Source organism: Gossypium arboreum, chromosome 13, assembly GCF_025698485.1.
Source record: "Gossypium arboreum isolate Shixiya-1 chromosome 13, ASM2569848v2, whole genome shotgun sequence".
In the NCBI taxonomy this organism is placed as follows: Eukaryota; Viridiplantae; Streptophyta; class Magnoliopsida; order Malvales; family Malvaceae; genus Gossypium; species Gossypium arboreum.
Window position 1 is genome coordinate 24,869,735 of NC_069082.1, and position 26,210 is coordinate 24,895,944.

A 26,210-nucleotide genomic window follows, 5' to 3' on the forward strand; every position below is an offset into this window, starting at 1 on the left:
AAAAGTATAACGTTTTTCTACTCTTCCATACCATTCGTGGCTTATGTAAATGAAATTGTTATAAAAGGCTAGCTCAACCTACCATTAGAAGCATGTAGACAGCCAAGCATTGCACAACTCTCTCTCTCCGTTCTAATATCTTTTCACCAAATATACTTCCATAAAAGTTTTCCCTTTACCATATGAAATGAAACTACTTTCGTTTTATCTACAAAATATGAAGCTGTGGATTGTACTACTGGCAGTAATATGTACCAGTTGGTTATCCATAGTTGAGAAACGGCCCCGCATCACTACCATACAAAATGAAAACAAGCCTATTGGTATTTTTAGGGAGGTGAGATTCACCACCCAAGGTGCCAATAGAAGATCCTATCAGATATTTATGAATGAACTGTATGATGCCTTGACAGAGCGTGCAGATAACGGCGGAGTTATACCAGTATTGCCATCTCCGTTGCCGGAGCCTGATGATCACCGACAATATGTTCTGGTGGAACTATCGAATGAGTACCAATATTCCGTTAAATTAGCTTTGAATGTCAGCGATGTGTATATCTTGGGTTATCATCCAGGTGATAGTGATACTTCCTACTTTTTTGATGGAGTTGCGGAGGATGTACGTAATGCTTTGTTCCCAGACAGCACTGTAAGAAGAGATCTTCCATATACTGGCATGTATGGGTCACTTGAAAATTTTGCAGGAGTGAATGACAGAAGAGATATTCCTTTGGGAATCGGCGAACTACATCAACATATAAATTATATGAATATTATAACCCAACCTGATAGCAGCACCCTCGCAAAAGCCCTTCTAGTTTGTATCCAAATGGTTTCAGAAGCTGTGCGATTGAGAAACCTCCAGCATAAAATACTTGAAGTTGCAGATCCTGATGCAGATGGAAATTATGGAGTGTATTATCCAGATCTACTAATGACTCAGTATGAAGGTGCCTGGGGAAAGATCTCCGAAGCCGTCCAATCTACAACAAATGGAATCTTTACAAGACCAGTTTCTTTAAAAAAAAGTGATCGTGAATTTTTCGATTTGAAAAGCGTAAAAGAAGTGATTTTCATAGTTGGAATAATATCAAAAGAATGCAATGAAAGAGGAAATGTGCAGATTTTTCCAACTTCAACATCAGCATCTGAGTCTCCTTCTTTGTTGCCTATACCTATGAGATCTACCAGCTTGGAAAGCAACGATGACACTTGTGAAATAGCGTTAGCACCTACCTCGTATATTACTGGACGAAATGGTCTGTGTGTTGATGTATACCAGGAAAGCTATCGTAATGGAAACAAAATAATCTTATCGAAATGTGGACAGAATAAGGCCAGTCAACTGTGGGAGTTAAGAATGTATGACAACACAATCCGATCCGGCGGAAAATGCTTAACCACTAGCTATGTGATGATCCATGATTGTGAGACGGCTATCTCTGATGCCACCAAATGGGAAATTCAAAGCGATGGAGCCATAAGAAATCCCAAATCTGAGCTTGTTTTGACAGCAAGCGAAGATAGTTGGGGTGTGATTAATCTGGTTGTTGATAAAAATATTTATGCTTCTAAACAAACTTGGTATGCCAGCAATATCACGAAGCCACCAGTGACCACCATTGTTGGTTACCAAGGTCTTTGCTTGCTAGCATTTCAAAGTTCGGTGTGGCTGGAGTTTTGTGTAAGTTACAATATTGAACAACAGTGGGCAATATATCCAGATGGTACCATCAGGCCCCCAAAGAACCAAGATGGGTGTCTCAAATATGCAAATGCAGAAGAGGACGTAGTCCGCGTGGGAACATGCGATGGAGGGGCTGAGGAAAGGTGGCGATTTCAGAGTGATGGCACAATTTTGCACGTAATGACCAGAAAAGTTATGGATGTGAAAGATACCACTGCCATCCTTCCTGAGATTACAGTCAATAATTACAACAGACGAAATACCCAAATTTGGTTTCAAGTGTAATCATAAAAGTGAAGCACATGGTACGAGAATCTAACATCTTTAATGTGTTAAATGAATAAATTGCTCCTACCATTTTTACTCGCATTTTAATTGTTATTATGCATATTTTCAATTTTCTATCCTTTCGATTTTTCATGTTTACTTTGTCAAGTGAAGGCTTAGGAATATTTTTAGTAGTCCCTAAAACCTCTAACTTTTATAGTGTTTCAAGTTTCACTATATAAATTATGTGTAAATTATCTCTAAATTTATTTTAATTAATTATTTAGGATTAAGTTAATTTTCGATACTAGCTAATTGAAATAATTGATATAGTTGTAATATTTAAAAAAAATCTAATTGCTTCTGATTAACTAAATTAAAGAAATATATATATTTTATAAACAATCGGATGTGGATGACCATTTAAAAATATCTTTTATTTTTATATAAATAATTCATTATTTGAAAAAAAAGAAAGAAATCATAAATTTGAGCAAGTCTTCATCACTCTCTACCACTAGTTTTCTTTTTTTTAATAAAATATTACATTGACTGAAAAAAAATACAAGTGACCTGTGGCTGTGTGACCCAACCCGTTAATTTGGAGGTAGATCATTGGGTGAGCTGATAGGTGAAGACTCGCAAAATATATAAATATATATATATATATATAATTAATTTTTTTATGTTTAAAATGTTATACAACAATAATTATTAATATTTGACTTGGTCTGAGTCAAAACTTTTTGTGAGATACACATTTTACATTATTAAAGTAAGATGGATTGACTGATATTAAGTTGTATTCGACGGTGTCAAGTGCAGAGTATTATTCAAGTGGTATAAATATTTATTTTATTTAGTTTAGTAATTTAATGGAGAAAATTATTACTTTTATTAAAGTATTGTGCTATTCAAGATATTTTGGTTCATTTATGAAAATTAATAATTGGCTTTTGAAGATTGAATAAGTTTCGAGTGAGTCACGTCAACAATTGAAACATGGAGGATCCATTGAGATTGTATTGCTATATTAGAAACCATATTTTCGATTGATTGTACTTTTATAGTTGTAATTGTAATATCTATTTTTAAGAAATTACTTTGTATTCCCTTAAATTTTAGGTTAGCAAGTGGAAATTGATATATACTTTAAGGCTTGTCTAGATTTTGCAAAAGAGCTTATTGAGTGCATTCCTTTTTCTTCATTAAGGAACTCTTTAGTGAGAGAGTGGAAACTAAATTGTAAACATTGTTGAGTACTTACTGCCCAAGTTCTCGGGGAGGGGGATTTGGAGGCTAGTTTTCTATTTTTTAGATACAAATGTGAGATCTCTATATTTGGAGAGTAATAAAGTGTGGATCATTTATCGTATTTGTGAACAAAGATAGTGAAATTATTCACTGAGCTAGGCTTCGTAGATATAAGGAAATTGAATTGTGTAAATAAGCCTTGGTGTATTTTATGTTTCTATTTACACAATTTTTGCAATGTCAAGCCGTAGTGACCATTACAATCTAGCACTTCAATTTGCATTTTTCATTTTAAGCAGACAAGAAACTTAAAGTAACAACAATTTGTACCAAAGTAGACACTTAACGTATTTAGTGATGAATCTTGGTGGTGTTGTTTGTTTAAGTGTTTTTTATATGAAATTGTTGGTCTTGTGTTCAATTGCCAAATAATATTTTTAGTTTTTTATTTGAAAATTATATAAAAGTATAAAAATATGAAAAAATCCTATAATAATATTAATTACCCCTTAAAGTAAGGGCATTTTAATCAATACACAACTAAATTTAAACCAAGTTAACTTGTGATATCAATTCTAGACACTTTATATATAGTATAGATATTTAATATCCTTATATAATTATACAAAGAATATTTGAAAAAAATCCAAACGTGAATAGTACTATTAAATTGATAATTTGAGTTTTAATTGAATTATATATATTAAAATAAAGATAACAAATATATCCCATATGAGATCAAAGACAAAATTAATGAATAGCGCAAATAAAATTAATCAAGTTAAATTTTGTGAAGAGTTTGAATATTATATTTTGATTGGTATTGAATAATTTTCATCAAAGGTAAAACTTTTCATGAAAATATAATATTAAAAATTCTATAAAAGCTATAATTAAAAATGCAATAGTTATACTTTAAAAAATGTAATATACATTGATTGGTATAATATTTTACTGATTCTTTCTCATAACAATTTTAATAGGTAAAATGAATTTATTTAATGCTATGTGTATTACACTTATCATGTATATATATATATATATATTCTAAATTATGATATTGATACAAATTTTCTATATATAAAACAACTCATTCAAATTGGAACTAATTCGTAGGGTAGAAATTAGTTCAACTTTTTTTTTTAGCTTAAATTAAAACTTTAAATCATACGATTTTAAGGGTCAATACTAAATCATACCATTTTATTCAACCGTCATCATCTTATAATGCATCATCTCTATTACATTATCTTACATTATTAGATTGACCTACTTAAAAAATGATATGTTGTTTTATACAATAATCAATATACCATGTTATCTATTGTCTATAATTTGAGTTTTATATTGAAAAAATAATGGCCAACATCTTGTTACAATGTCAACGTTCCAGTTTCCATTAGTTTTGATTGACAATATTGTATACATGAACACAAGAAGTTGTTAGACACTTGAAAAGTCACACCTTATATAACTATCTAAACCCAATATTATGGTAACAAGCAAAAAATTTATATTGACGTCCACCCTAAACAGTGTTATGAAAAATATAATGTTTTCTTTTCTTTCATACCATTCGTGGCTTATGTAATGAAAATGATTTATTCCACTTACAAAATTCTTATAAAGGGCTGGCTCAACCTACCGTTAGAAGCATGTAGAAAGCCAAGCATTGTAGAACTCTCTCTCTCTCCGTTCTAAAATTTTTTACCAAATATACTTCCATAAAAGTTTTCCCTTTACTATATACAATGAAACTACTTTCGTTTTATCTACAAAATATGAAGCTGTGGATTGTACTACTGGCAGTAATATGTACCAGTTGGTTGTCCATGGTTGAGAAACGGCCCCGCATCACTACCATCCAAAATGAAAACAAGCCTATAGGTATTTTTAGGGAGGTGAAATTCGCCACCGAAGGTGCCAATAGAGGATCGTTTCAGAGATTTATGAATGAATTGTATGATGCATTGACAGAGCGTGCAGATAAAAGCGGAGTTATACCAGTATTGCCATCTCCGTTGCTGGAGCCTGATGATCACCGACAATATGTTCTGGCGGAACTCTCGAATGAGTACCAATCCATCAAATTAGCTTTGAATGTCAGCGATGTGTATATCTTGGGTTATCATCTAGGTGATAGTGATACTTCCTACTTTTTTAAAGGTGTTGAGGAGGATGTACGTAATGTTTGTTCCCAGACAGCACTGTAAGAAGAGTCCTTCCATATAGTGGCATGTATGGGTCACTTGAAATTTATTCACGAGTGAATGACAGAAGAGGTATTCCTTTGGGAATCGACCAACTACCTCAACATATAAATTATGTGAATATTATAACCCAACTTGATAGCGGCAGCATCGCAAGAGCCCTTCTAGTTTGTATCCAAATGGTGTCAGAAGCTATGTGATTGAGAAACCTCCAGCACATGGAACTTATGTAGTGTATAATCCAGATCTATTAATGACTCAGTATGAAGGTGTCTAGGGAAAGATCTCTGAAGCCGTCCAATCTGCAACAAATGGAATCTGTACAAGACCAATTCGTTTAAAAGAAAGTGATCGTGAATTTGTCAATTTGGAAAGCATAAATTATGTGATTTTTACGGTTGGAATAATATAAAAATGCGAGAAAAGAGGTAATTTTGCAGATTTTTGCAACATCAACATCATCATCTGAGTCTCCTTCTTTGTCGCCTATAACTATGAGATCTACCATCTTGGAAAGCAACGATGACACTTGTGAAATAACGTTAGCATCTACTTGATAATTCTTGAAAAGAGTTATATTTCATGCCTTTAGATTTAGTTCATTGTCTGTACTTAGGTACATTGGTTATATTTTAGGACATTTCATTATTATTTTTCTTGTTTTAGCATTACATTAGAAGCTTGGATTGTACTTAAATGTTAGTTATTTTTAATTGCTTGTACAACTGTTGTGTGTGGTGGTGGATAGGCAGGTGCATGATGAGGAACAAGAAGCAAAGGAGTAAAGGTTTGCCGGGGCAAAGGGTTGGATAGTTTGTCAACATGAATGCTGCGACAATTTTGGGAAGATGTCCAGTCAGCACTCAAAGCGTACCGGTCTTAGGTTTAGTTGAACTTGTTCTAGATATACCTACCTAAAAAAAGAGAAGAAAATCATGGGTTGTTAGATTTACCTAGGTTAAACGATCATAAAAGCCAAAGGAGGAAACCCTAAAGGGGACAGAAAAACAAAAAGAGAAAAAAAAAAGAGATCTTTAGGCAAAAAAATAAAGGGTAGCGGTTGAGTAGGGACGGGAAGAAGAAGACGAAGTTAGTCCCTTTCAGCCACAATAGGACATTGCATTGCTGGAGTGTGGGTTGGATAAGCGAAAGCTATCTTCCAGAAGTTTTTCTGTTATTTCTTGATTACTCTTTGTGAATTGATTTAATGAAAATGATGTTGAATGATACTTTGAATTTGAATTTGAATTGCCTACCCATGAGCTAAATCTCATAGGGTTGGAATTACTTAATGAAATTCTTATTTTTTTTAATGACTGAAGTGTTGATCTGCTTTAATATATTTTTTCATTTAATCGTTTTTTTTCTACAAAATTGCATATTTGCAAACTCTAAATATAGATGGATGTACAACATGTTCATTAAATTAATCTAATTCTAGAAAGGTTAGGTTAATGAGATTGAAATTGAATGATATGAGCAAGTGTTCGACTGAATAATTGTAGCAGCCTTTAGACATAGAGAAGCGTTCATACAGATAGAAAACAAAACAGTGTAGTGTATCGTGCTAAAGGCCTATAGACATATATCGCTTAAGGTAGGGTAACTTGAGGTAAATTTATCGAAAGAAGCTGACCATTTTAGAGTTCTTATCAGCAATAAATTGAGTATGGTTTGACCAAGGCATTACTGCCAGTAAAGATAGATCTTAGTAATCCCGACCTTTCAAATCAACATCATAGACCCTCTATCCTTTGTCATAGTATCTTCGCCAGAACATTTTTAGTTGTTAACTTGCGCGTTCAAATATAAATATTAGTCACATAATTATTCTCGAATTTTCCATTGCATTCTTACTTTTGTCTTGTCATATCATTTTTCATTATTTATTAGTTACACATATTGCACACATCATTATTCCTTCAAATTACCACTTTATTCTTATCAATATTTTTTTCATAACATTAATCATACCTTACTCTAATAACTCGACCAAATTATATCGATCTAATCCCCGTGAAGACGATCTCACTCATCACTTAGTAGTTGTTCGACGTGTATACTTGCAAAATTGGCACATCATATTCACAAGCGACAAGTTTTTGGCGTCGTTGTTTTGGATTAGCAATTGGTGAAATTTAGTTTTGTTATTTTCTTTGTTTTCTTAGTTTTAGCTAACTTAGCTGTATTTAATTTCTATAAGTTTTACTATCAGTGTATGAGAAGAGGCATTCCTGCTAATGAAAAGTATCCTTTCGACCTAAAGATAAAGAGAAGTTTGCAGAGAAGGTGAAAAGAGCTACGAAATATGGCTAGGGAAGGGAATAATCTTGGTCCGAATGATCATAGTCTCTATGATGATCCAATTGGTTAGGATGTTGATCCTTCTATTCATTGTTTGATAGATGATCAAGACAATCCAATTCGGGAACAAGTTCCAAATTTAGATGATTTCAATCTAGGAATAGTCAGACCACACATAAAAGCTCAACAATTTGAGCTGAAACCGGCAATGTTTTAAATGTTGTAAACAGTAGGTCAGTTTGGTGGATTACCCACTAAAGATCCAAGATTGCATTTCTGTGACTCGTTTAGACAACAAGGTGTTCTTGAAGATGCTTTGCGGCTTAAATTATTTTCATATTCTTTGAGAGATCGTGTAAGAGCGTGGTTGAATGCTTTGCCATTGGGAATAGTGGTATCATGGAATGATCTTTGCCAAATATTTTTGATATGGTATAATCCACCAAATATGAATTCCAAGCTTAGAAATGATGTAACACCCCTAATCTGTATCCGTCGCCGGAATAGGGTTACGACACATTATTGAACAATACACATCATTCACATACATAATACTTACATTTATGCATTCATAATCAAAATCCATTGTACACATTCACATTGTCCCTTATAAGGCCCTACGAGACCTTAAATCATGCTTAAAAGAGGTTCGGGATTAAACGATAACATTTAAAAACTTAGGGGAACTTAGAAAATTTTCAAGCATTCAAGGGTCACACGCCCGTGTGAACAGGCTGTGTACCTCACACGGCCACCAGGCACGCCTATCTCATAGGCCGTGTGAAAACAGGGCATACATACTAACTTTACCACATGGCCGGAAACAAGCCTGTATGCCATGGCCGTAGGAAATCTGAAGGGTATACTGACTTGGATCATATGGCCGGCCACAGGCCCATGTGCCATCCCGTGTGTCTCACACGGCTAGTAGACACGCCCGTGTGTCTAGGCCGTGCCAAACCTGTAGGGTATACTGACTTAATTTGAAGGGCTACCTTAGAGGATACACGGCTGTGTACCAAGGCCATGTGTCACACATGGTCAAGACATACGCCCGTGTGCTTGGCCATGTGGAGTGAAAATAGGCTTGGCTAAAGCCACATTTCTCACCCTTTCTCAAGCATACCTAAACCACAACATTTGTACCAATTCAATATATTATTAGGCAACCAAAACATGCTATTGCATACACATTTCACGCCATTTATAAATCATACTCTTAACTACTCAAATCAATAGCCAAAACATACCAAATCCTTATGTTACTATACTAATATTCACATTTAGACATAACCCAAATCATCAAGCATTTACTAAACCAAAATGACATCCAAACATCATCTTAAGTTATACCAAAGCTTACATTTGTCAAACCATAACACATCATTAACAATTTACTAAATACTTATGCATCAACCCATCAAAATGACCATATCAAGCCTACCAAAACATAAAGCATCATAAATACATAACATATCATATATTAACTCATAACATAGACCAAATTCAACTTCATCAATAACATCATTTACAATCCAACTTACATAGCTAAATTCAAAGTTCAAAACATGCAAGATGACACTAGCCTATTCATGCCATTTACCACATATATAGAGAGAGCTTCAAAAGTACCAACAAGATTCTCGATAGTGTGATGACGTTTCCCAACGAACCCCGAGTTCGAGCTAGCTTTGATAATCTATAAAACAGGGAAATGACACACAAAGTAAGCTTTAAAAGCTTAGTAAGCCATATACAAATAAAGTCATCATATGAATATTTGCATATCAAATCAAATATGCTAAGCATAGCTAAACACATACAAGTTTACAAACCTTTCTCATTGTACACATATTCAATATCATAATTAATTCATCAAATACTTCCCTTTTTAATACTTGTATGGATCACGTACGTATCTAAATCACTTAACTCATTCACACATTCTTTCACGACTTGACTTTGCCTGTTGAACCATTCAGAATCGCTAATGATACCCGAAAATCACATAAAGCTCATACAATGCCATATCCTATATATGGTCTTACATGTTATCAAATATCGATGCCACTGTCCCAGACAAGGTCTTATACAAAATCATATAGCGATGCCAATGTCTCAGACATGGTCTTACACGTAATCACAATACAATGCCAATGTCCCAGACATGGTCTTACACGTAATCACAATAAAATGCCAATGTCCCAGACATGGTCTTACATGTAATCACATCTAGGTAATCCTAATGTCATGACATCCGTATCCTATACGTTTGTACGGGACTTTTAGATATCGTAACTTCATCGATTCTTGCTCGTATTTGCTCATTCAAAAATTATAGCAATTCAATGACAATGAAACATATATAATTCAATTTAAATAAATTTATTTGCACATGAACTTACCTCATACATAAAATGATCGGATCAGATCGACTACTAGACAACTTTCGATTTCCCCCGATCTAAATCCGGTTTCTTTCGTTCTTGATCTATATATATTCAAAATTAACTCATTTATTCATCAAATCATTCAATTTCATCCAAAATATCTATTTGAGCTTTTTTACACCTTAGCCCCTAAAGTTCCACATTTATTCAATTTAGTCTTCATTTCACAAAAACACAAATTACACCAAATTTGAAAAAGCCCATGCTTGGCTGAATTTACTATAGGTCCCTAGCAATCCATATTTCATATTTATTTCAAATTTCAACCACATAATTTTCACATTTTACAAATTAACCCCTTTTTGACATTTTTGTCAAAAATCACTTTATAAAACTTGTATAACTATTAACAAATATTCATTTTCCATCATCAACATTCAAAAACATCAAGCTATCATCAATGGAAACTCACAAGTTCATCAACCAATTCATAAATTAGGGTACAGGCTAGCTAAAACACGAAGCAACGATCTCAAAAACGTAAAAATTATCAAAAACCGAACAAAGAACATACCTTAATCAAGGAATATGCTAGCCGAATATCAAAGCCCTATAATGGCTTCTTTTTATTTCTCAATTTCGGTTAAGGAAGACAAAGATGGACTAAATTTGGCTTTAGTTTATTTAATTAACCTTTATTTTTAAAATTACTAAAATACCCTTAATTAAAACATTAATCAAACTCATAATGGATGACTATTTATGTCATAATCCACTAATTATGGTCTAATCATATCATAAGGACCTCACATGTAATAAATCATAGCAATTAAACACTTCTAAATAGCATGCTACTTTTGCATTTTACGCGATTTAGTCCTTTCGTCAAATTAAGCACTCAAATGCTAAAATTATTTCATGAAATTTTCACACATACATATTCACATGCTATAAACACGAAAAATAATATTAAAATAATTTTTTGACCTTCAATGTATGGTTTCAAAATCACTTTTTCAATTTAGCTAAAATCGGGCTGTTACAAATGACATCATATTTTTTTGGCAATCGGAGGATGAAATGCTATATGAAGCTTGGGAACAATTTAAAGAATTACTTCAAAATTGTCCGATGCATGGATTTCAGCACTGGACGCATATGAAGATATTTTATAATGGGTTGAATGCGCATACAAGGATGGTTGTTGATGCTTCTTCCAATGGTACCTTGTTGGATAAATCTTATAATGAAGCATATGAGATTTTGCAAAAATTGCCAACAATAATCATCAATATCCTACCACGAGAGTTGGGACGGGTAAGAAAGTCACTGGTACCATGGAGTTTGATGCAATCACTTCATTGACATCCCAAGTATCTTCTTTAGCTAATATGATCAAAACAATGAAGAGGCCCACTACAGTCCAAGAGATGAAATCAGTTGAACTATCGTGTGTATATTGCGGTGAAGACTATGTGTTTGATGAATGCCCATGAAACCCAACATTTGTATACTACATGAGTAGTTTTAGCTAAAATAATAACCCCTATTCCAACACCTACAATCCAGGGTGGAAGCAACATCTAAACTTTAGTTGGAAAAACCAAGGTGTGGGAAATTTAAACAATGTTGCGAGACAGAATGCTAATAGTGCACTGCTTGGTTATAATAATCCTATGCCGAGGCAAAATGTTCAACATTAAATCCTTGTTGAACGAATATATGGCCAAGAATGATGTTGTAATTCAAAGGCAGGCTGCATCCCTTAGAGCTCTTGAGAATCAAGTAGGTCAGATAGTGAATGCTTTAAATTCGAGACCACAAGGAGCATTTCCAAGTGATACCGAGAATAAGAGAAAACAATGGAAGGAATAGTGCAAGGCCATCACTCTCAGAAACAATGGAAGGAATAGTGCAAGGCCATCACTCTCAAAAGTGAGACACAGTTGGATGATGTTGTTTAAGACACCACTGTAGAAGAGGACAACTCCAGACTCAACCATGGAAAGAATTCAAAATCATACTACACCTGAAAGGGGAAACAAAAGAATGTTGCAGTAGAATTAGATCATGTTGCCAACAAAAATGCCATAGCAAAACAATATCAGTAACCTGAAAGACGACCACCTCTATCTTTTCTTCAACAATTCTATAAATCTAAATGGGATGTTCAGTTCAAAAGATTTTTGGATGTTTTGAAGCAACTCCATATCAACATATTGCTATTAGAAGTTTTGGAGCAGATACACAATTATGTGAAGTTTATGAAAGATATACTATCAAAGAAGTGCAGATTGGGAGAATTTGAGACTGTTGCTCTTATTGAAGGGTGCACAACAATTTTGATGAATAAATTACCTTCAAAGTTGAAGGACCTATGTATTTCAATATCCTATGTTCAATTGGAAATCATTATGTTGGTTAATCATTATGTGATTTAAGAGCGAGAATAAATCTAATGCCTATTTCTATTTCTAGGAAGCTGGGAATTAGTGAAGAATGGCTAATCGATCCTACACACATTTGGAAGGTAAAATTGAAAACGTGCTGGTAAGAGTATATAAATTTATTTTTCTTGCATATTTTCTTATTTTAGAATGTGAAGCTAACCAGTATGTGCCAATTATTCTTGAAAGACATTTTCTTGCTACTGGCAGGATTTTAATTGATGTACAGAAAGGCAAATTGACCATGAGGGTAAATGATCAGTAGATTATTTTCAATGCATTTGATGCCTTGAAATGTGCTGATGAGAATGAAGAATGCTATGCCATTGGGTTGATAGAAATAACAGTAGAGGAAGAGTTTTCAAATTTTTCCACAACAATTCTTATAGTGACGAAGACTCATTTGAACAGAGTGATACGGTAACTTTTAGGACATTGGTGAACTTATGGAAGACAAGTAGTCTGTGGATAGACTAGAGAAGAAGTTTGAATCTTTGGATTTAAAATATGCATATTTGAAACCTTTACTGTAATATTTAAAATATGCATATTTGAAACATTTGCCGCAACATTTAAAATATGCATATTTGGGAGACAACAACACTGTGGCGGCAGTAATTTCTACGAAGTTAACACTTGAGCAAGAGGTCAAGTTGTTAGAAGTCCTTCGAAGATTTAAGAAGGCATTAAGATGGACCCTTGCTGATATAAAGGGAATTAACCCTGCTCTTTGTATGCATAAAATTTTATTGGAAGATTGTCATAGCAATTCTATTGAACAACAGAAAAGACTGAATCCGGTAATGAAAGAAGTTGTCAATAAAGAAATTATCAAGTGGCTTGATATTGGTATTATTTACCTGATTTTAGACAGCTTATGGGTAAGCCCTGTACAATGTGTACCTAAGAAAGGAGGTGTCATAGTAGTGAGTAATGATAACAATGAGCTCATTTCGACTTGCACTGTCACAGGATAGAGAGTATGCATGGACTATCGCAAGATTAACAATACAACTAGGAAGGACCAATTTCCCTTACCATTTATTGATCAAATGTTAGATAGATTAGCTGGAAAAGCTTTCTACTATTTTTTGGATGGTTATTCAGGGTATAATCAAATTACCATTGCTCCTAATGACCAAGAAAAGACCACCTTCACGTGTCCATATAAAACTTTTGCATTTAGACGAATGTCATTTGGGTTATGTAATGCCCCGTCAACCTATTAACATTTATGATGGCCGTATTCTCAGACATGGAAAACTTCCTTGAAGTCTTCATGGATGATTTCTCTGTGTTTGATAATGATTTTGAGGATTGCTTAAAAAATCTGGAATAGGTTCTGTGCTATTGTGAAGAACTTGTTTTAAGCTGAGAAAAATGTCACTTCATGGTTCGAGAAGGAATTGTTCTAGGGCATAGGATATTGCAGCAATGGATTGAAGTAGACAGAGAAAAAAATGAATTAATAGAAAGATTTCCACCTCCTACCAATGTCAAGGGTATTAGAAGTTTTTTAGGTCATGCAGAATTTTATAGAAGATTCATTAAGGATTTTTCAAAAATGTTTAAACCCTTGTGCACCTTGTTGGAGAAAAATATACCTTTCAATTTTGATAAACATTGCTTGGTAGCTTTTGAGGAATTTAAGAAACAGTTGGTAACAACATCAATTGTAATAGCTCCGGAATGGACACTGTCTTTTAAACTCATGTGTGACACCAACGATTATATTGTGGGAGCAATGTTGGGGAAAAGGAAAGATAAAGTACTATGTGCAATATATTATGCAAGCAGAACCCTGACGGATGCGCAATTTAACTATGCCACCAAGGAAAAGGAGTTATTGGTTGTGGTGTTCACATTTGATAAATTCAACTCTTATCTAATTGGTACCAAGGTCACAGTTTACATGAATCACTCTACTATTAAGTATTTGGTGAGCAAGAAAGATGCCAAGCCAATATTGATTAGGTGGATACTCTTGTTGCAGGAGTTAGACTTGGAAATTAGAGATCGAAATATGCCTGAAAATCAAGTGGCTGATCACTTATCAAGTATAGAATCTAGAAATGAATATGGCAACGGAAAACTATTAAAGAAGACTTTCTAGATAAGGAACTATTTGTTGCCATGGCATTACCTTGGTATGCCGTTATAGTGAAATTTTCAGTAAATGGTGTGATGACACCTGATCTCATCAGCCAAAGAAGACAGAAATTCCTTCATGATGCCAAGCATTATTATTGGGATGAACCTTTCCTATTTAAGCATTGTACTGATAAGATAATTAGGAAGTGTGTCCTTGATGGCAAAACGTATAGCATTTTGAAACATTGTCATTCAGCTCCTTACTGTAGCACCCCACACCCGTACCCTACGCTGGGATGGAATATAAGGTGTTACTAAACTAAAACACATGTATTCAAACATTTACGAGTCACCAATACTTGATTAAATTCAAAACTTTTTCAAACTTTTCGAAAACTTCTTATCAAGGGCCTATAAGGCCCAAAACATCTCTTGGAAATCACTCGGGACCAATTCGGGTCCTTTAATCAACACTAGAAAAATGACCTTTAAAATAGGGCACACGCCCATGTGGATGGGCAACACGCTCATGTGAAACTTGAACATGGTAGTGCTGATGGCCCGTGTGCCACACACGGTCTAAGCACCTAGGGACATGCCCGTGTCCCATACCCGTGTGAATTAAATTTTAAATTCGAGCCTATAGGGGTTTTCACACGGCCTAGCACATGCCCGTGTATATGGCCCATATTCCTCACACGGCCATGACACGCCTGTATCATAGCCCGTGTCTAAAAACCTTAACATTTTGTTTCTGACGTCAGCATCCAATTAGGGGTACACAGCCAAGGCACACGCTCGTGTGCTAGACCGCGTCCTTCACACGGATGAGACACATAGTCATGTCTCTACCCTTATGTTTACTACCATTCATATTGACTTGTACAATTTATGTGCAGGGGATACATGGCCAGACAACACGCCCAGAGGGCTGGCCGTGTGACACACACGGCCTAGACACACGCCTATATGTCTACCCGTGTGGACAATATAAAGCTATTTACCAAGCCTTATGCCACCCTGAAACAAAATTTAATACTAATCAACATATCAAGGTCTAATTTAATATGAGTTCTCAACCAACAATCGTAGCTAAGGCCTATATACATTTCACAAATTTATACCATGTCAACAATTTCGTATTCGCAAAAGAATATCTTGCATTCATATAATGACTTACAATATTAGCCATTTTCATGGCCTTATACAAAATGAGTCAAATGCTAAAACAAGCCAACACCTTTGGCCCCAAAACAATGTGACACAAAAATAAAATCAAAGATTCCTATACATGCCATAATCAAAATGATATAACTAGTTATACCAAGTGCTTCAAGGATAGTGTGACTGGCTTCTCCGACTTAGGCGATGATCCTCGAACTTATATTCAAATAAGGGTAAGCATGGGAGCTTAGTAAGTACATATATTCAAATAAGTGTAATTAGAAACACATTCGTCAAATAATGGCTTATCATACTTAAATGATATATCATTTAACCTCACTATCTTGCTCTTCCTTCTTTTATGAATACTTACTATATCTCATCACATACCAAGGTTTTCATTCGAGAGTTTAGTATACATACCTGTAGTTACCCGTAAAATAACTCAAGTTCATTCTCTTTATTGACAAACCTCATTGGAAGTATCTCCAATCCATTCATCAAGTTACCCCTTTTAACACTCAAAAATACCAATAAATACACGGATAGTTTACTCCTAAGTACTATACAAGTAGCCAAAGCTACCTCATACTTTTTAATACTTGCATATTTGTGCTACTCACGGGCCTTTTCACCAAGTCAGTACCCGGACCCCATAGCTCTATCATGTAATGCCCGCTCATTAAGCTACTCAAAGGTCTGCACACAAAGTTAGTACCCGGACCCACTTTACATATTTCACTTGTCTCGTGAACTCAGACTCAACACATGAGTTCAGAGCACTCAATTTCTCATGACTTACCATTTGTATCCTATACTATTTTGGAGGTTCGATGGAATCTCGTATCTAACCTGATGCTATCGCACTTGTTCAAAATATAGGTTACTCTTATATCGCATTATTTATACTTTTATAGTATCGAGTAGATTATGATACATGGTAAAAATAAAACATTTAAAAGTAAGCTACAAAGACACATTATTTACATATGTACTTACCTCGGCACAAAATGATGGGAACGAGCCTAATCTTCGTAAATTTTGTTCTTCCCTCGATCAAGACCTGAATCACATTTCTATTGATCTAAAATGTCAAAAATTAGCTTATTTAATACACAAATCATTCAATTCAACTTAAGACTCATACTTTGATAAAATGATTGTTTTGCCCTTAAACTTTGCAAAAATTACAATTTTATCCCTAGGCCCGAAAATTGATTTTTATCGAATTTCCTTATTAGCCAAGCCTAATCGACCATTTATTTCTCTAAGGACCACCCCCAAATTCTCAATATTTCATAACATTACTATCAATGTTACAAACTTTACAAAATAGTCCTATTAGGGTTTTCATGAGAAGTCCTTTCACAAAAGTTGTTCACTCAACAACCTAGACTCATTCTTCCATAAAAACTCAGAAAACATACAAATCCTTTCATGGTAAGTCCCTAGGCTATCAATCATTTCACAAATTAGTCCCCTCAATAGCTAGATTAAGCTTTAGGGGTCTCAAAAGTACAAAAATTATCAAGAATAACCCTCAAATTGATTTACTTGCAAGAGGCTAGCTTGGCTGGAATTTCAAGGCTTCAAAACCCTTATTTTTGCTGAGAATTTTTTTGAAGAAGAAGAGGTGAAATGGGTGATATCATCTTTTTTTTTTATTTCTTTTTAGTCAAACAAGTCACCAAATTTTTACCTAACATTGACTAGCCTAATTCTTTGTCCCTATGGCTGGCCATGCTGCATTTTAAGGGTCTATTTTCCCTTTAAAGACCTTAAATTTTGGCTCTCTAGCTATTTGGAACGTCTATCAAGTGAAATTGGACTTTTACCCTTTATGCGATTTAGTCCTTTTTCGCAATTAAGCTCTCAAACGCTAAAATTTATTCACCAAATTTTTCATGCACCTTTATAATCATGTCGTCACACATAAAATAATATTAAAATAATTTCTCTGCCTTCAGAAGAGTGGTTTTGAAACCACTGTTCTGACTAGGCCCAAAATCGGGTTGTTATAATTCTCCCCTTTTAAGGATTTTCGTCCCAAAAATTTTACCGGTGAATAAGTTTGGGTATTGGTCTCTCATAGTCTCTTTGGGTTCCCACATGGCTTCCTCGACTCCATACCTATGCCACAAAACCTTCACGATTGTTACACTTTTATTCCTCAATTTCTTGACCTCTCGATCCAAAATCTTAATCGGTTCTTCACCATAGGTCATATCCGATCTATATCCACTTCAGTCAGAAAGATCACATGTGAAGGGTCAGAGCGGTATCGGCGTAACATGGACACATGGAACACATCATGGATCTTTTCCAATTCTGATGGTAAGGTTACTGGTCTTATTTTCTTTATCACCTCATAAGGTCTAATAAAACGCGGACTCAATTTACCCTTTTTACCAAATCTAAGAAAATTTTCCCTAGGAGACACTCTCAAAAATACTTTAACGCTGACCTGAAATTCGATTTCCTTTCGTTCCAAATCTGTGTAGGATTTTTGTCTACCTGAAACGGCCTTTAAACAATCATGAATCATTTTAACTTTTTCTTTAGTCTCCTTGATTAAGTCGACCCTATGAATTCGATTCTCTCTAAGCTCGATCCAATACAAGGGCATTTGGCACTTACGCCCATACAAGGCTTCATAAGGTGTCATTTTCAAACTCGACTGATAGCTATTGTTATAAGTGAATTCGACCAGCAGTAGATACTTCTCCCAACTGCCTTGGAACTCCAGGACACATCAATGCAACATATCCTCAAGGGTTTGAATTACTCTCTTCGATTGACCATCAATTTGTAGCTAGAAAGTTGTGCTAAAATTCAACTTTGTCCCCAAAGCTTCTTGCAACTTCTTCTAAAACTTCAAAGTAAACCTTGGGTACCTATCTGAAATAATCAACAAGGGCACTCTATGAAGCCTCACAATCTTGGAAATGTACAAGTCGGCTAGCTTATCAAGAGAGAAGTCCGTTCGCACCGGGATAAAGTGAGTCGACTTTGTTAGTTGATCAACCACAACCCATACGGCATATTTCTTCCTCAGAGTTACCAGCAAGCCCATCACAAAATCCATAGTAATCTGATCCCACTTCCACTCGGGGACCATGATAGGCTGAAGTAAACCCGAAGGCACTTGGTGTTCGACTTTCACTTGTTGGCACACTAAGCATTTTGATACAAACTCCGAAATGTCTCTTTTCATCCTCGGCCACCAATACATTTTCTTCAAACCATTGTACATTTTTTTTACTTCTAGGATGTACTGACAAACAACCACTATGTGCCTTAACTAAAATTTTCCGAATCAACTCGGTATCCTTAGGAACAAATCCTATCCCGAAACTTCAAGCAACCATCGGAATCAATTTGAAAATCTGATTCAGCACCCGATCCATACTGAGTTCTCTTGGCTAACAATCCACTGTCATTCATCTGAACTTCATGAATTTCTTGAAGAAACATCGGTCTAGCTTTTAACTCAGCTAGAATCGAACCATCCTCTGGCAAGGCCAATTGGGCATTCATTGCTCTCAGTGCAAATAATGATTTTCTACTCAATGTATCAGCGACCATATTCGCCTTTCCCAAATGTAGTCGATAATCAACTCATAATCTTTTAATAATTCTAACCACCTCTGTTGTCTCAGATTTAAATCCTTTTGAGTCATCAAGTACTTAAGACTTTTGTGATTAGTGTGTACATGACATATCTCTTCGAACAAATAATGTTACCAGATCTTTAAGGCAAACACTATAGCGGCCAACTCTAGGTTATGTGTCGAATAATTCTTCTCGTGTGGTTTCAATTGTCTCGAGGCATAACCTATAACCTAGCCTTCTTGCATAAGTAGCATCCCAAGCCATTTAGAGAAGCATCGCTATAAACCACGAACTTTTTTCCTGATGCAGGTTGTACTAATACTGGAGCCTCATTCAACAACTTCTTTAACTTCTCGAAACTCTGCTGACACTTATCCGACCATTCAAACTGAACTTCTTTTTGCAATAACCTCGTCATGGGAGTAGCAATCATGGAGAAGTCCTTTACAAATCATCTGTAATACCAGCCAAACCCAAAAAGCTTCTAACCTTGGTCACATTCTTTGGTGGTTTCCATTCAACAATAGTAGAAACCTTGCTGGGGTCAACCCTAATGCTATCACTCGAGACAATGTGACCCAAAAATCTAACTTCCCGAAGCCAAAACTCACTTTTACTGAACTTGGCATACAACCGATTATCTCTCAGAGTCTGTAGAACGATTCTCAAGTGTTTGGTATGCTCTACCTCATCTCTAGAATAGATCAGGATGTCATCGATAAATACAACGACAAACTTATCCAAGTACGACCGAAATATCCTATTCATAAAATCCATAAACATGACAGGAGCATTTGTTAAACCGAAAGGTATGACGAGGAACTCGTAGTGGCCATACCTCGTCCTAAAAGCAGTTTTAGGCACATCTGACTCTTTAACTCTCAGTTGATAGTAGTCAGATCTCAAGTCTATCTTAGAAAACCATGCTGCTCCTTTCAATTGATCAGACAATTGGCCAATCCATGACAATGGATATATATTTATTCTTGATTGTCATCTTATTTAACTATGGATAGTTTATGCACTGCCTCATGGACCCATCTTTCTTTTTTCACAAATAGCACCGGAGCACCCCACGGTGAAAAGATTGGTCTCACAAAGCCTTTATCAGTCAACTCTTGTAATTATGACTTTAGTTCCTTCAACTCAGATGGAGTCTTTTGATTCGAAGTAACCAAAATAGGCGTTGTCCCTGGTATTAGCTTTATACCAAATTCAACTTCTTTATTAGGGGGTAACTCGGACAATTCTTTTGAAAATACATCCGCATATTCGCATACGACTGGTACTGTCTCAACCTTCAGCTCAGACTCCTTAGCATTCATTATAACAGCAAAATAAGCTTCATAACCTTTCCTCAAACATTTATGGGCAGATGTGGAGGATATCACAATAGGCAAATTCTCTGGTTCATCGGTGATCACATTAGGAGAAGATGCATCTTCACGTGTACGTATGGCGTAAGTTCTAGCTGGAGTTCTAGCTTCGGATCTCCCTGTGGTGTCTCTCATCACATTCTTGCTGCTAGCCGTAATGCCAACATTTTTTTGTGGTCTTCCTTTAGAATTTGTGCGACTTGGCCTTGTACTTTGAAAATTTTCTTTCTTGTCCATCCCAGAGCAATCCTTGATAAAACGGTCTTGAGAACCACATCAGATATTCATTCTAAACTTGCCGAAATGACTTCTACCACAATGTTGGCACTCTGGTCGAGAAGATATGGCATTACCCATACTAGCCACCGATGTAGCCCGAGATTTAGAATTTGAATCTTGCTTCTTACAATCTCTGTACGAGTGCCCAACTGACAGATGAAAACGGGAGTAAACGTATCTGGAATTTTTAGACTGAGATGAAAATTACTTGCTTAAATGTCTCTTCTTTGCATCCCTAGTCTCCGCCTCAGTTTTCTTCTTCTCCTTAATCAATTCTTCGGCCTTACAAGCTCGATTAACGAGCACCAAAAACTCTTTCATTTCAAGGACACCCACTGACAATCTGATATTCTCATTAAGTCCATCTTCAAACCTTCAACACATCTTAGCTTTAGAGGGCACACACTCCCAAGCATACTTACTAAGTCAGATGAACTCCCTTTCATATTCAGTAACCATCATACGGCCTTGTTTCAAGTCAAGAAATTCCTTACACTTTTGATCCATTAATCTCTCACTAATGTATTTCTTTCGGAATTCTTCTTGGAAGAATTCCCATGTAACTCTCTCGTGAGGTACCACTGAAACTAATGTTTTTCGCCAGTGGTATGCCGAGTCCCTCAACAAGTATATGGCACACTTTAAGCATTCTTCAGAAGTACAAGATAATTCATCGAATACCCTGGTGGTATTCTCAAGCCAGAACTCTGCCCTTTTGGATCATCATCTTTATTTGCACAGAACTAGTTGGCTCCATGCTTTCAGATCTTGTCCGCTGGTGGTCTATTCAGCTTCACAAAATCCATACCCTGGGTTGCTACAGGGATAGGTTAAGGAATAAATGGAGGTTGAGGGGGTTGAGCATTCGGGTTCGCTCGAACAAACTCTGTGTACCATTCATTCATCATGTGGAGAAAGGCTTCCTGAACCCATTCTCCCCCTCCCTGACTAACCGTGGGAGGTCGATTATCGGATGGCACTACCCCTTCAGTAAGAGCTGGTGCATTACTTTCTACATCGTTCGCCATAGTTTGATCGGGATCCATTATTATAAGAAAGCATGATAACAAAATCAGGAGCTATCACACTTTCAAAATTTATTTAAGGCATGTATAGCTAGACTCAACACACCTAGGTTAGTCCGAGAACTGACTAAACCGTAGCTCTGATACCACTAAATATAACACCCTACACCCGTGCCTTACGCCGAGATGGAATACGAGGCGTTACCAAACTTAAACACATGCATTCAAACATTTACGAGTCACGAAGACTTAATTAAATTCAAAAAAAATTCAAACTTTTCCAAAACTTCTTATCAGGGGCCTATAAGGCCCAAAGCATCTCTTGGAAATCACTCAGGACCAATTTGGGTCCTTTAATCAACACTAGGAAAATGACATTTGAAACAGGGCATACGCCCGTATGGATGGGTAACACGCCTGTGTAGAACTTGAACATTGTCGTGCTGATGGCCTGTGTGGTACACATGGCCTAAGTACGTAGGGACACGCTAGTATCCCATACCCGTGTAAATTAAATTCTAAATTCGAACCTACAGGGGTTTTCACACGGCCTAGCACACATCCGTGTCTATGGCCCGTGTCCCTCACAAGGCCATGACACGCCCGTGTTCTAACCCGTGTCTAAAAACTTTGACATTCAGTTTCTGACGTCAGCATCCAATTAGGGGTACACGGCCAAGGCACACGCCCGTGTGCTAGACCGTGCACTTCACACGGTTGAGGCACACAGCCGTGTCTCTACCCGTGTGTTTACTATCATGAACTCAGACTCAACTCATGAGTTCAAAGCACTCAATGTCTCATAACTTACCTTTTGTATCCTATACTATTTTTGTGGTTCGATAGGATCTTGTATCTAACCTCATGCTGTCGCACTTGTTCATAATGTAGGATACTCTTCTATCGTATTATTTATACTTTCATGGTATCGAGTAGATTATGATACATGGTAAAAATAAAGCATTTAAAAGTAAGCTTGATAAACCGTAATTTATACATGTTTTTATCCCATGCTTAGCACATTTATGGATGGCTTCTCCTTAGATTTGGTGAATTTGATGCTCCTAATTCTTTAATTTCATGTTTTATACTTAGGTAAGGATAGGACAGTAAAAAAATGGGAAACGGGACGAAAACAGAGAAAATGGACCCATATGGGAAATCAACAAGGCTAGGACTTTCTCACATGGACGTGTCACACGCTCGTGCCTATTCAACAGCCTTGACCATGGGCTAGAGTAATCGCACACGAGCGTGTCCCTACCGAGCCCAAGTATAAACCTATTTGGAAAATGCCAATTTTGAGGGCTCTTAGGCATTCTAAAGCCTATCTAAACACCTGAGGAGGCACTTAGGAAGGGAGACGCAGAGTAGGAGGCAAGGAATTACTCAAGGGAAGCCGATTGGTCCATCTCAGAAGCCGGATTCATCATCAAGACTGAAGATCTCCCTTCAATTTCCATTCAAGGGTTTTGGGTTTTCTTTATGTTTTATATTCATTATTCTTTTGAGATGTTTTCTTCTATAATTATGAACTAAACCCCCTAAGCACAAGAGGGGACGCTCAGTCAGACTTTCCACGTGGCAATTAACTCTTTCCTCATTCGAAAGCAAAGCTTAACATACGTGCCATTTAATAGCACTCAAGGGATCTCGACGAACAGTGGAACCATGAAAGTAGAGCTGAAATCTCGTGCCAAAGTGGCACACATATGCTTCCAAATGCGGTTTCATGCCCGGGCTGCTTACCGGCGGAGTGCATGGTGTAGGTATAGTTAGGTGCTTTGACGCTCGAAAACATTGAACTCAAGGAGCAACCCGAATCATGAAACCATCTCTCTTCGGGGCATTTCTCTCATATCTGTTTCGATGCCTAGTGGTTTTGGAACAAGAGGGGATTTCCGTTGCTTAGGGGTTATCCCTTATTGAATTGGAATAAGGGTCGTAACGCTTTGACCTTTCTCTTCTTTATTCGCTTTCGTAAGGCACTATTGGCCTCGCATTTGTTTTTTTTTCTTTCCTCCTCGTCCATTAAGGAAGGAAGTTGCTTTTTCCAAGAGTGCTTATTCCGCAACAACAGGGGTAAGCCCGATGGATAAGGCGTAAACAGTGTCTTCATGAACAGTGGATTCGTCTTTTAGACTTGCTCTACCTAAGGGGAATGAAACCTAAGACGGATCTTGTTATTATTATCTGAATTGTATGATAAATATTTGACTTGTTCTTAATTATGTGTTCTTAATTCTTGTTTTCATATTCCAGGATACTGATTTAAGTTAATGCTCTTATTTAAAGGAGGAATAGACCCTGTCTAAGAGTAAATTTGTCATAATTAGGCGGAGTTGATTGCACGCCTAGAGATAGGGTGATAAGATTTTGCCAGATTAGGGTGAAACCTAATAAGGGGATCCATAGATCAAGTTAATGCAACACTAGGCGTTAATTAGAAAGAGATTTCAATTAATCAACCTAGGGTTAGACGTTATTAGTCTCGAGAGAGATAAAAATATAACTTAGGGATTTCTATAGATCAAGTCAAATGAATAAATCTCTGATTCAGTGTCAAATAACAAGTGAAGTCTAGGTTGATTTTTCCTTGGGTATTGTCTGAATCAATCGAATTTGCCCAAAAGTTTTTCCCCAATTTCTCTCTATGCACTCTTAGTTTAGTTAGTTATTTAGATAAACAAATCCCTTAATTTTTAGGCTAGATAATAAAAAGAAAGTAATTACTAGTACTCTTGGTTCCTTTGGGTTCAACAATTCAGTCTTGCTAAAGCTATACTATTGTGCGATAGGTACACTTGCCTTCATCATGATAATAGTTAGTTTGAAGAACGATTAATTATAAATTTTTAAAACCTGTCGCGAATATCACGTATCAAGTATAAATAATGCCATTCTACTTTATTTGCAATTTAAATTTTTATTTTCTTTTCTAATTTTTCTTTTATTCATTCCTGGTAGGTTTTCTAGTTTATGACCAGAAGAAACCCGTCAGAACCATTACTGTTTGATAGTGAGATCGATCACACAGTTCGCAGAAACCAAAGAGAAATAAAGTGAACCTTAAGATACACAGAGGAAGAGCAAGAGGACGATACTTCAACCATAACCAAGGAGATGGCCGACAACCAGGAAAATCCGTTACCTCCTGCGATTGCTGCTAATCAGAATCCTGCTCTGCGTACTATGTATGATTATGCTAAACCTTCTTTAACAGGAACTGAATCAAGCATAGTTAGACCTGCTGTAGCTGCAAATACTTTTGAACTAAAACCTAACACAATTCAAATGATACAGCAATTTGTTCAGTTTGATGGTTTGCAGGACAAAGATCCCAACGCTCACTTGGCGAACTTTTTGGAACCATGTGATCTATTTAAAATTAATGGCATTTCTGATTACGCCATTCGCCTTCAGTTATTCCCTTTTTTATTGAGAAACAAAGCTAAATAGTGGTTGAATTCATTACCACTAGGGTCAATCACTACTTGGGAACAAATGACCAAAAAGTTTTTATTAAAATATTTTCCACCGGCTAAAATGGCTAAATTACGTAATGATATCTCTTATTTTGTGCAGATGGATTTAGAAACACTCTAGATGTATGGAAGAGATACAAGGACCTCTTGAGAAGATGCCCTCACCATGGGTTACCACTTTGGCTACAGGTTCAAACGTTTCATAATGGCCTGAATCCTTCGACTCAACAGATGATCGACGCAGCCGCTGGAAAAATGATCAATAATAAGACACCTGAAGATGCTTATGAATTTATATAGGAGATGTCACTGAATAATTATTGGTGGCAAGTCATGAGGACAAAGCCAACAAAAGCAGTCGATGTTTATAACATTGATTCGGTCACTATGCTCTCTAATCAGGTAGAACTATTGAATAAGAAAATTGATGGTTTTCTTAGTTCTTCACAGGTTCACCCAGTAATGCAGTGCGAAGCAAGCGGAGGTGGATCGAGCAATCCAAAATACCCACCCTATGGCGACAACATGGAAAACGAGTAGTTAAATTACATGGGTAATAATCCTCGATCTCAAAATAATCCTTATAGCAATATTTACAATGCAGGATGGAGGAATCACC

At 36.1% G+C, this 26,210-nt stretch overlaps 2 protein-coding genes and 2 non-coding genes across 4 annotated transcripts; 2 read left to right on the forward strand and 2 right to left on the reverse strand.

Moving 5' to 3' along the window:
- The first annotated feature begins 217 nt into the window (after nucleotides 1-217).
- On the forward strand, nucleotides 218-1,972 carry LOC108462749 (abrin-b-like). Its single transcript, XM_017762662.1, has one exon. It carries the CDS (start codon nucleotides 218-220, stop codon nucleotides 1,970-1,972), a length of 1,755 nt encoding a protein of 584 aa, XP_017618151.1.
- Nucleotides 1,973-4,989: 3,017 nt separating this feature from the next.
- Nucleotides 4,990-5,421, forward strand: LOC108462750 (ricin-like). Its single transcript, XM_017762663.1, has one exon. It carries the CDS (start codon nucleotides 4,990-4,992, stop codon nucleotides 5,419-5,421), a length of 432 nt encoding a protein of 143 aa, XP_017618152.1.
- A 5,726-nt stretch (nucleotides 5,422-11,147) lies between these two features.
- Nucleotides 11,148-11,254, reverse strand: LOC128287241 (small nucleolar RNA R71). Its single transcript, XR_008277936.1, has one exon. It is a non-coding gene; the product is annotated as a small nucleolar RNA R71 (small nucleolar RNA).
- Nucleotides 11,255-25,658: 14,404 nt separating this feature from the next.
- LOC128287750 (small nucleolar RNA R71) lies at nucleotides 25,659-25,764 on the reverse strand. The gene has a single exon (XR_008278451.1). It is a non-coding gene; the product is annotated as a small nucleolar RNA R71 (small nucleolar RNA).
- Between the last annotated feature and the right edge of the window lie 446 nt (nucleotides 25,765-26,210).

Bases quoted from the DNA above. Each gene is read 5' to 3' on its own strand.
- LOC108462749 (XM_017762662.1), top strand. From the start codon at position 218: ATGAAGCTGTGGATTGTACTACTGGCAGTAATATGTACCAGTTGGTTA.
- LOC108462750 (XM_017762663.1), top strand. From the start codon at position 4,990: ATGAAGCTGTGGATTGTACTACTGGCAGTAATATGTACCAGTTGGTTG.